Genomic DNA, 10,629 nt, shown 5'->3' on the forward strand with positions numbered 1-10,629 from the left:
TTAGGGATCGCCATTAGCTGCTGTGAAGGCAGCATCTACTCTTCCTGGGGTCCAAACACAGTAACGCACTTGCAACACATTCAAAATGTAATGCATATTTTCTTATTTTTTTATGAATGTGGTGAAGTAAAAGTAAAAGTTGTCCAAAATATACATTGTAAAGTAAAGATACCACCAAAAGCGACTTAAGTAGTACTTTAAAGTACTTTGCACCATTGAGTAGGCCTGTCAAACAACATTTTGAATTGATGTACAGTCTGTGTAAGTGCCCAATGCACATGTCACAGGAACACAATGGATTCTCAGAGGACATGAATATGTCTCATTTGCAAGGTAAATCTACAGAGACGTAATGTCAACAGTATATCGCCTAGTGCTCATAGTTAACTGTAACAGGAGTTAAGAGTGCTAACAAAACATTCAGCCATGACTCTCTCATCAGACAGGTAAGAATCCTTGATTGGTCTTATAATTTCTGTTTCACCATTTTGCTGATAATGACAATTATACTTTTTCTTCTAGAAAACAATATAAAAGATGAGATCTTGATAGTTGAAGAGTTTATTGCAAACCGCTATATCCACTATATCCAGAAATGTTGGCTTATGGGTACCTTCATGTGTGTAAAATATTACTGTTCTCAGATTTTTTATTCATCGATCTTAGATGTGTATGAAAATATGTTACTTTTGCAAAACTCTACAAAACATTAAGAACGCCTTCCTAATATTGAGTTGCATGCCCCCCCCCCCTTAAAATTAATGCACTTACAGTAAGTCGCTATGGTTAAGAAAAGCATCTGCTAAATGACTAAAATGTCAAATATTACTGCCTTTTTTTCAATATTGATGTCACCAATGTATCATTTGTACATTTCTTTAAATGCAGTTGTCGTAAAATGTAGTTATTTGTTATATTTTACTGCGTAAAACCTAGCAATACTGTGTATTTCTCCGAGAGTGAAGTGGCTATATAAGCATTTAGCAAAAAAAAACATGATTATTTGTCTCTAAAATGAAACCATCAAGTGATATATTTTAACCAACAATATGTCTGTCATTGAACAACCCCATGCCACGATTAGATTTCTTCAATCAATAAAAGATCATTTTCCATCATTTCTGAAAATTAAAATACGGTGTTTTGGAATGAGGCTATTCAGATGTATATTAGACTGTTGTAATGAGCCTGTAATGATACATATTTTCTTGGCTTGACAGATTAAGGCTATCAATGGAAGGGAAACTTTGGAGATTTTGTTTGACCACAGCCATTCTGCTCTGTGGCATTGGCTGCCAAAATTATACAAGTGAACGTCGTAAGTTACGTTTCCCCTTGTAATGTAGAAAAAACTCAAATCGTTTGATTGGATGCTATATTTTTCATGCTCGTCAGCCAGAAATGCATTGCAAATTATATTTTTTCTTAAAAAGTGAACATTTAATTTAAAGGGGCTTAACTCTAATGTATTGCTGGTGCATTTAAAAAAGGGATTCATATGTACATGTTACGGGTCAAAGTTTTAGAACACCATTCTCATTCAAGGGTTCTTCATTATTTGGACTATTTTCTACATTGTAGAATAATAGTGAAGCCATCAACACTATTAAATAACACATATGGAATCACGTAGTAACCAACAATTGTTTAAAAAATCAGAAAAAAATCAGAGATTTGAGATTCTTCAAATACCCACCTTTTGCCTTGATGACAGCTTTGCACACTCTTGGCATTCTCTCAACCAACTTTATAGTTTTGATGTCTTCACTATTATTCTACAATGTAGAAAATAGTCAAATAAAGAAAAACCCTTTGATGAGTAAGTGTTCTAAAACTTTTGAACAGTAGTGTATATATATATATATATTTCGTACAACAAATTTCAATAGATCTTGTCCTTAAATGTATGCATTAACCGGCATTGTATTTTTAGGTTGTAAAGTACTGATAGTGAACGATGACACATATTCAGGAGTCATTAGGAATGGGAATGATTGTCCATCTCAGAATAACTTTTCAGGTACAGTATGATAACTAACTAGTTAACGGAGAGGTGAAACATTGTAACAAATATAAGCTCATGTCTGTGCCACAGCATAGGATATACACTGAGTATACCAAAATTAGGAACACCTTCCTAATGTTGAGTTGCACCCCATTTTGCCCTCAGAACAGCCTCAGTTTGTTTGAGCATGAACTCTACAAGGTGTCGAAAGCATTCCACAGGGATGCTGGCCCATACTGACTCTAATGCTTCCCACAGTTGTGTCAAGTTGACTGGATGTCCTTTGGGCGGTGGGCCTTTCTTAATACACACTATTGAGCATGAAAAACCCAGCAGCGTTGCAGTTCTTGATACAAACCAGTGCGCCTGCCACCTACTACCATAACCCATTCAAAGGCACTGAAATATTTTCTTTTGCCCATTCATCCTCGGAATGGCACACATATACAATCATGTCTCAATTGTCTCAAGGCTTAAAAATGTAACTAGTGACATCAATAAGGGGTCATAGCTTTCACCTGGTCAGTCTACGTCATGGAAAGAGCAGGTGTCCTTAATGTTTGTATACTCAGTGTACATTGCCTTGTTTCCAGATTGGATAGGGAATTGTACCCCACAGCAGGAAATCCAGAGGCTCTGCATCATATCTACTGGAGAGAACACAGCAACATCAGGTAGCCTCACTTTATGTAAAACCTTATGTAGATCTATATTACAGAGTCCAGTTATGGTTATTCAAAACATTCAAATTCATTTTATGAATACTTTGTTGTAATGCTGTATGTATCTTTAGAAAAATGTCATCCAGAATTCCGCAACTGTACATTTGAAGTGAGGAAAGATAACAATTCATACTTCATAACTCTGAGTAAAGATGCTGTCAACACTCAAGAGCTCGACTTGTGGTTTCCACTGAGAAAGAACATGACATGTATTCCATCACAGTTCTATCGAAATACTACAGGTAAAGTAGACATAATAGTTTTTCATCATAACATATACTTTTATCAGACATGTTTGGATAACATAGCCAAGCTAGTGCAGCCGTTGAGGTGTAGGCTTCAGCATACTTTACTTTTGGAAGGCAGTTTCATGTTTTGCATTCAATAACTGTTATATGGTGCCCTCTGCTGGTATATGCTAGATCAAACATACAAGTTCTGTATTGCAATCCTCTAGGCAGCCGACAACTACTGTTAAACTATTAGTCCTGACCTTTCAACGGGTTGTACATTTCCATGATTTAATTCCCATCAAAATAATACATCTACAAACACTTACACGGAATCCATAACATTAGCAATTAGGCAAAAAATGACAGCATATACAGTATTTATTGTGTGTTCCAGGGTCTAATTCATCTGAATGTTTTTTTATTTTATTTAACTAGGCAAGTCAGTAAAGAACAAATTCTCATTTACAATGACAGCCTAGGAACAGTGGGTTAACTGCCTTGTTCAGGGGCAGAATGACAGATTTTTACTTTTACCTTGTCTGCTCATGGATTTTGATCTTGCAACCTTTTGTTCACTAGTCCAACACTCTAACCACTAGGCTACACCCAACTGTAAATTTTGCCTGTATAAACAGATGTAAAATAATTATGCTAGTACATTTTCAGACGCATGCATGTACTGCCATTCTTAGGAGCCCATATCGTACTACACTGGCTTGGATGCTCGTCAGAATATGTTGCAGGGCTTGCAAACTATTACAGACTACAAAGGGAAGCACAGCCGCGAGCTGCCCAGTGACACAAGCCTACCAGATGAGCTAAATAATCTCTATGCTGGCTTCGAGGCAAGTAACACTGAAACATAAATGAGAGCATCAGCTGTTTCGGACAACTGTATGATCACTCTCTCCGTAGCCGATGTGAGTAAGACCTTGAAACAGGTCAACATTCACAAGGCCGCAGGGCCAGACGGATTACCAGGACGTGTACTCCAAGCCTGTGCTAACCAATTTGCAAGTGTCTTCACTGACATTTTCAACCTGTCCCTCACGAGTCTGTAATAACAACATGTTTCAAGCAGACCACCATAGTCCCTGTGCCCAAGAACACTAAGGCAACCTGTCTAAATGACTACCGACCCAAAGCACTCATATCTGAAGCAACAAAGTGCTTTGAAAGGCTGGTCATGGCTCACATCAACACCATTATCCCAGAAATCCTAGACCCACTCCAATTTGCATACCGCCCCAACAGGTCCAGCTTCAACCCCCAGCTTCTAACCCCAAGCCACAAGACTCCTGAACAGCTAATCAACCTCAATTACCTCGACTAACCAGTGCCCCTGCACATTGACTCTATACCGGTACCCCCTGTACATAGCCTCGCTATTGTTATTTTACTGCTGCTCTAACTATTTGTTACTTTTATTTTATTTTTAATTCCTTATCTATTTTTTTACTTAACACTTATTTGTGGTTAAGGGCTCGTAAGTAAGCATTTCACTGTAAGGTCGACACCTGTTGTATTCGGCGCATGTGACAAATACAATTTTATTTTATTTGATATCATAAACACCAGGAGAGATCTGACTGCATAGTTTTATTTGTAAGAGTTACTATTTTGATTTCAGTATGATTTAACCATGTGCTTTTATTATTATCTGAAAGGTTATCTGACTACTCCGGTGAAGCCAGAAACCATTTGTGGAAAGAAGTCAACCTATGATGCAGCTGCTTGCAGAAGTACAGTACATGCCAAACATTTATATACCGTCATAATGTTAAAATGAATCATTCTTTACTGTACTGGGGTTCTAATGAAGAAGTTCATACTAGACATTCAAATGTGGTCTGAACAAAATGCATTGTTTTTGTTTTGATTGATTTGCAGATAAGACCAGGGATGAATTCATTCTTGAGATCACTGCAGAGGGACCAATTAGTTGTCTAACATGTAACAACCCTGTTAAGAAGCCGGACATGAACATAAGTTTACCCAGCGGCCAATTGGAAAGCTCAAATGGGGTCATAAGTGCTGATTTGGCATCGTAAGTTTTTAGATTTAAGAAGAACATACAGTATACAAAAATATGTGGACAACCTTTCAAATTAGTGGATTCGCCTATTTCAGCCACACTTGCGGCTGACAGGTGTATAAAATCAAGCACACAACAATGCAATCTTCATAGACAAACATTGGCAGTAGAATGGCCTTACTGAAGAGCTCAGTTACTTTCAACGTGGCACTGTCATAGGATACCAGCTTTCCAAAAAGTCAGTTTGTCAAATTAATGCCCTTCTAGAGCTGCCTATAAGTGCTGTTATTGTGAAGCCAAAAAGTGGTATGCCACACAAGCTCACAGAACTGGACTGCCGAGTGCTGAAAAGCGTAGCGCACAACAATCGTCTGTCCTAAGTTGCGACTCTTACTACTGAGTTCCTAACTGCCTCTGGAAGCACAAGAACTTTTCTCCGGAAATTTCATGAAATGGGATTCCATGGCTGAGCAGCCGCACACAAGCCTAAGATCACCATGCTCAATGCCAAGCCTTGGCTGGAGTGGTGTAAAAGTTGCCGCCAATGGACTCGGGAGCAGTGGAAACACGTTTTCTGGAGAGATGAATCACTCGTCACAGTCTGACGGACGAATCTGGGTTTGATGCCAGGAGAACAGTAAACTTCGGTGGAGGAGGAATAATGGTCTGGGGCTGTATTTCATGGTTCGGTCTAGGCCCCTTAGTTCCAGTGAAGGGAAATCTTAACGCCACAACACAATGACATTCTAGACGATTCTGTGCTTCCAACTTTGTGGCAACAGTTTGGGAAAGGTCCTTTCCTGTTTCAACATGACAATGCCCCCGTTCACAAGGCAAGGTCCACACCAAAAAACTTGACGGGCCTGCACAGGGCTGTGATCTCAACACCATCAAACACCTTTGGGATGAATTGGAACACCAACTGCGAGCCAGGCATAATGGTGTAATGGTGGTGATAATAATCATGTTTGTTTTAGGGGATTTTATGTTTAGGGTTTTGTGTTCATCACAGCTAAGTCTAGAGCATGGCAAACTCTCATCTATATTTCCCACGTTCTCTCACTATGACAGTGAGGCTATGAAAAATCTCTCCTCGTTGACTGAGCTGATGGGAAACGCCAGCACTGCAGCCATTTCAATGGGCAAGGTTAAAGGACTCCTGAGTAAACTTCATAAAGACGACCCCAAAGATATCAACTTTGGTTTTTCCCCTGACAAAGATATGAGTGTAAGTACAGTAACTTGATCACTAGAGGTAGAACAATGATTATTAATAGTCCGTTAACTTATTATGAAAGTTACGGTTTTATTCTTAAACTAAATACAGAGAACTGTACACATATTGATGAAGATTGAAATTATTATTATTTTCCTTTGTAGATTGTTGAAAACAAGTATGCTCTGAAGAAATATTTCAATCGATCTGTGCGTGTGTCCAAAGAAGCCTATGACATGGCACTCAATAAGAGTGGAACTTTTGTCGGGGTTCTTGTCTTTCCCAGCATGTCCCAGGTAAACCTACAAATTACTTTGACTAAAAGTGACTTTTTAAAAGCAGTATTTTGATATACTGTATTGTTAAGCATACGAGGTAACATGATTGGTGACAGGTTACGTTACACTTTATCCTTCCAACATGTCATCTCCTCGCTCTTTCTAGGATGAAAAGAAGAGCATCGTTCTAAACGGTGAGGTAGTTGGAATCGAAATTGGAGCCCACATAGCTAATCTCACAGACACCATTGATATTGAGTACAGAAATGTTGATAAGGTAAGAGAGAAATTGTGTCATGTTACAGGAAAATATTTTGATTAGTAAGGCTATGCATGAAATAATTATGGAGATGCATAAATTATATGTTTTACACAGGTGGGATTCAATGTCTTTTGTAATTCTTGGAATGGCAAAGGTACTTCTCTTTCTTTCTGTACATTTTCAAACCCTTTGGTTCTTTTAATTTATAGAACTTGAATCATTTAAAAGCCAAATATTCAACAACTTCCAACAGAGAGGATTGTGGGATTTTTTTTCTCTTTTAGGAAAACGACCCAATTGGACCACAGATGGTTGTCAAACCTTGGAGAGCAACAACAGCATAACGTGCCAATGCACTCATTTATCATTTTTTGCTATACTAATGGTGAGACATCCTCTCCATCATCTCCTGTTTGAAGTTATGTTTCTGTGTCACTTTTAAGCACATCCATAAGCTTATCCACTTGCTCACTTGCTCTTCATTTTTGTGATCATATACAGTCACCTCCACCAAAGAACATCAGTGCCTCAGATGTGGCATCTCTAACCTACATTAGCTACATCGGCTGTGGACTGTCTATGTTCTTCTTGGGAACGGCTCTCTTCATGCAGTTTGTGATAAGGTATTTTTCATTATTCAACACAACACCGTACAGTGTGAGTATGATGACCAGTAGAGCTCTATAGCAGGCTGGCCATGACGAGTTAACTGAGAATATTGACATTGAAACAACAAACTTTTTTTCACTTTTGGTTTCACAGCAAAACCAAATCTAGCCAAGCAACCAAGATCCTTGTCAACCTCTTCTTGGCTATGTTGTTCCTGAACCTGACCTTTCTGACCAATGAGACCATTGCAGCCATGGGGAGCTATGTTGCATGTGTCATCATAGCAGCAGTCATGCACTACTCCATGTTGTCCACCTTCACCTGGTTCCTCATTGAGGCGGTCCACTTGTTCCTGCAGCTAAAGAAACGCACCGCTAACATCAAACATTATATGCTGAAAGTTTACGTTGTGGGATGGGGTAAGAACAGAGTCATATTAGGGTGTATTAGAATGCTGCTCAATGTACATTACTGATTGACACAACGATCTTAATTTAATCACTGTTGTCACAGAGAACTGTCCTGCAAAGCAGGAAATGCAAACTTGCAGTGTATTCAAAGTTTAAAAAGGCTTTTAATGTGTAATTTCCACTTAAAAATTAGACTTGATTTTCCCTAACGAAAAATGTATCAACCCCTACAGTACTGTCCATTTATTATAATCCACATATTTCACATTTCCTGTTGCTGCAGGGTTATTTTCCTACTGTGAGAAACTATTCAAATTCAAATCAAATTTGCCTACAGTATTATCTCCTCTGATTGCACAAAATCATACCAGTTTCAACAGGCATCTGGCATCAACCCAGTGTGAATGTTTCTCATTTTCTCCAGTCCTTCCAGCTCTAGTGGTCATCGTCCTTCTGGGACTGCAAAAATATACATTAATGTCCATACAAACAGATGATGGGAAATCAGTGAACATGTAAGTGGAAATGTGACTTTTGGAATTGTCTGTTCTTTGCCCTAATGAGATGACAATCACAAACCATTTACCTGACTTGACTAGTTAAATACATTTCCCTTGTACATTTCAGGTGCTGGATCACTGACATCTACATCCATTATGGAGTCAACATCGGCTATTACGCCTTGGTGTTTGTCTGGACTTTGACCAACTTCATCATTGTCGTGAGACAGATCTTGATCCTGAGGAAGACCAATGTAGGCAAGTGCCAGAATGACCCAGCGTCCAAGAACACCCTGACCATCCTGGGGCTCCTATTCCTGCTGGGCCTCACCTGGGGCTTTGCCTTCTTCAGCTACGGACCCATGGTTATCCCATCTTACTACATCTTCAGCATCCTCAACTCCTTCCAGGGTAGGCATCACTCAAAAATGACTGCTGTTTCGTGTGTGGTTGTCCATGTACATTATCATGGGGCCAGGACCTTTTGCCTAACCATGTGACTTGACCAGGTTAAACTTCCAAATCTAGAGATTTTCCTGGTGAGGTCAAGAGGCCATGGGGAACTCCTGACCATAGATGTGTTTCATAGTTTGTCGCATAGTGTATGTCTATTCCAGGACTGATAGTGACTGAGCTTCCATCTTCCTCTAGGCTTCTTCCTGTTCCTCTACTACTACAACACCAACAAGATTGTTGGTGATGACAGGAACTCTGTATTCACCAACCAGAGCACCTCTACTTTTTCAAACATCTATGATGACTCTCCTGTTCACAAGAAGTAGCTAAGATTGGGGCCGATGGTGTATCTTACTACACTAGGTTTATAATTGCAATACACTAAGCACAAAATGTTTTGAAGATGTTTAATACTCTAATAAATAGAAAAGTATGCTTATCTTTGTTAAATGTCTGTAATTGATATATTTATATAGTCAAAAGTTTTAGAACGCCCACTCAATCAAGGGTTTTTCTTGACTTGCACTATTTTCTACATTGTAGAATAATAGTGAAGACATCAAAACTATGAAATAACACATATGGAATCATGTAGTAACCAAAAGTGTTAAACAAATCAAATATATTTTATATTTGAGATTCTTCAAAGCAGCCACTCTGTCTTGAGGACAGATTTGCACACTCTTGACATTCTCACAGCCAGATTCACCTGGAATGCTTTTCCAATAGTCTTGAAGGAGTTCCCACATATGCTGTGCACTTGTTGGCTGCTTTTCAGTCACTATGCGGTCCGGCTCATCCCAAACCATCTCAATTTGGTTGAGGTCAGGGAATTGTGGAGGCCAGGTCATCTGATGCAGCACTCCATCACTCTCCTTCTTGGTAAAATAACCCTTATACAGCCTGGAGGTGTGTTGGGTCATTGTCCTGTTGAAAAACAAATGACAGTCACACTAAGCGCAAACCAGATGGGAAGGCCTATCGCTGCAGAATGCTGTGGTAGCCATGTTGGTTAAGTGTGCCTTGAATTCTAAATAAATCACAGACAGTGTCACCAGCAAAGAACCCCCACACCATAATACCTCCTCCGCCATGCTTTATGTGGGAAATACACATGCGGAGATCATCCGTTCACCCACATCGCGTTTCATAAAGATACGACGGTTGGAACCAAAAATCTAAAATGTGGACTCCAAACCAAATGAAATATTTCCAGCTGTCTAATGTCAATTTCTTGACCCGAGCAAGTCTCTTTTTCTTATTGGTGTCCTTTAGTAGTGGTTTCTATGCAGCAATTCGACCATAAAGGCATGATTCACACTGTCTCCTCTGAACAGTTGATGTTGAGATGTGTCTGTTACTTGAACTCTGTGAAGCATTTATTTGGGCTGCAATTTGTGAGGCTGGTAACTCTAATGAACTTATCCTCTGCAGCAGAGGTAACTCTGGGTCTTCCATTCCTGTGACGTTCCTCATGAGAGCCAGTTTCATCGTAGTGCTTGATGATTTTTGCGACTGCACTTGAAGAAACGTTCAGTTCTTGAAATTTCCATATTGACTGATCTTCATGTCTTAAAGTAATTTATCTTTGCTTATTTGAGCTGTTCTTGCCATAATATGGACTTGGTCTTTTACCAAATAGGGCCATCTTCTGTATACCACCAACACCTTGTCACAACACAACTGATTGGCTCAAACGCATTAAGAAGGAAAGAAATTCCACAAATGAACTTAAGGCACAACTGTTAATTGAAATGCATTCCAGGTGACTACCTCATGAAGCTGGTTGAGAGAATGCCAAGAGTGTGCAAAGCTCTCATCAAGGCAAAGGGTGGCTACTTTGAAGGATCGCAAATAACAAATCAAAATATATTTTATCACTTTTTTGGTTACTACATGATTC

General features: G+C 39.2%; 1 protein-coding gene across 2 annotated transcripts; it reads left to right on the plus strand.

The window, feature by feature from the left end:
* The first annotated feature begins 393 nt into the window (after positions 1-393).
* Positions 394-9,295, plus strand: LOC112256651 (adhesion G-protein coupled receptor G5). Of its 2 annotated transcripts, none has more exons than XM_024430047.2 (17): positions 394-446; positions 1,221-1,318; positions 1,934-2,020; positions 2,599-2,679; positions 2,799-2,969; positions 4,628-4,702; positions 4,851-5,007; positions 6,067-6,223; positions 6,376-6,507; positions 6,656-6,766; positions 6,866-6,905; positions 7,036-7,136; positions 7,253-7,374; positions 7,514-7,779; positions 8,195-8,285; positions 8,398-8,681; positions 8,922-9,295. In XM_024430047.2, exons 1-17 carry the CDS (start codon positions 427-429, stop codon positions 9,050-9,052), a joined length of 2,124 nt encoding a protein of 707 aa, XP_024285815.1. In that variant the 5' UTR covers positions 394-426; the 3' UTR covers positions 9,053-9,295. The 2 variants fall into 2 exon arrangements, with proteins under 2 accessions (XP_024285815.1, XP_024285816.1); XM_024430048.2 differs by having other exon boundaries at positions 2,880-2,969.
* The last annotated feature ends 1,334 nt before the right edge of the window (positions 9,296-10,629 follow it).

Source organism: Oncorhynchus tshawytscha, linkage group LG08 (genome assembly GCF_018296145.1).
Source record: "Oncorhynchus tshawytscha isolate Ot180627B linkage group LG08, Otsh_v2.0, whole genome shotgun sequence".
Taxonomy (NCBI): Eukaryota; Metazoa; Chordata; class Actinopteri; order Salmoniformes; family Salmonidae; genus Oncorhynchus; species Oncorhynchus tshawytscha.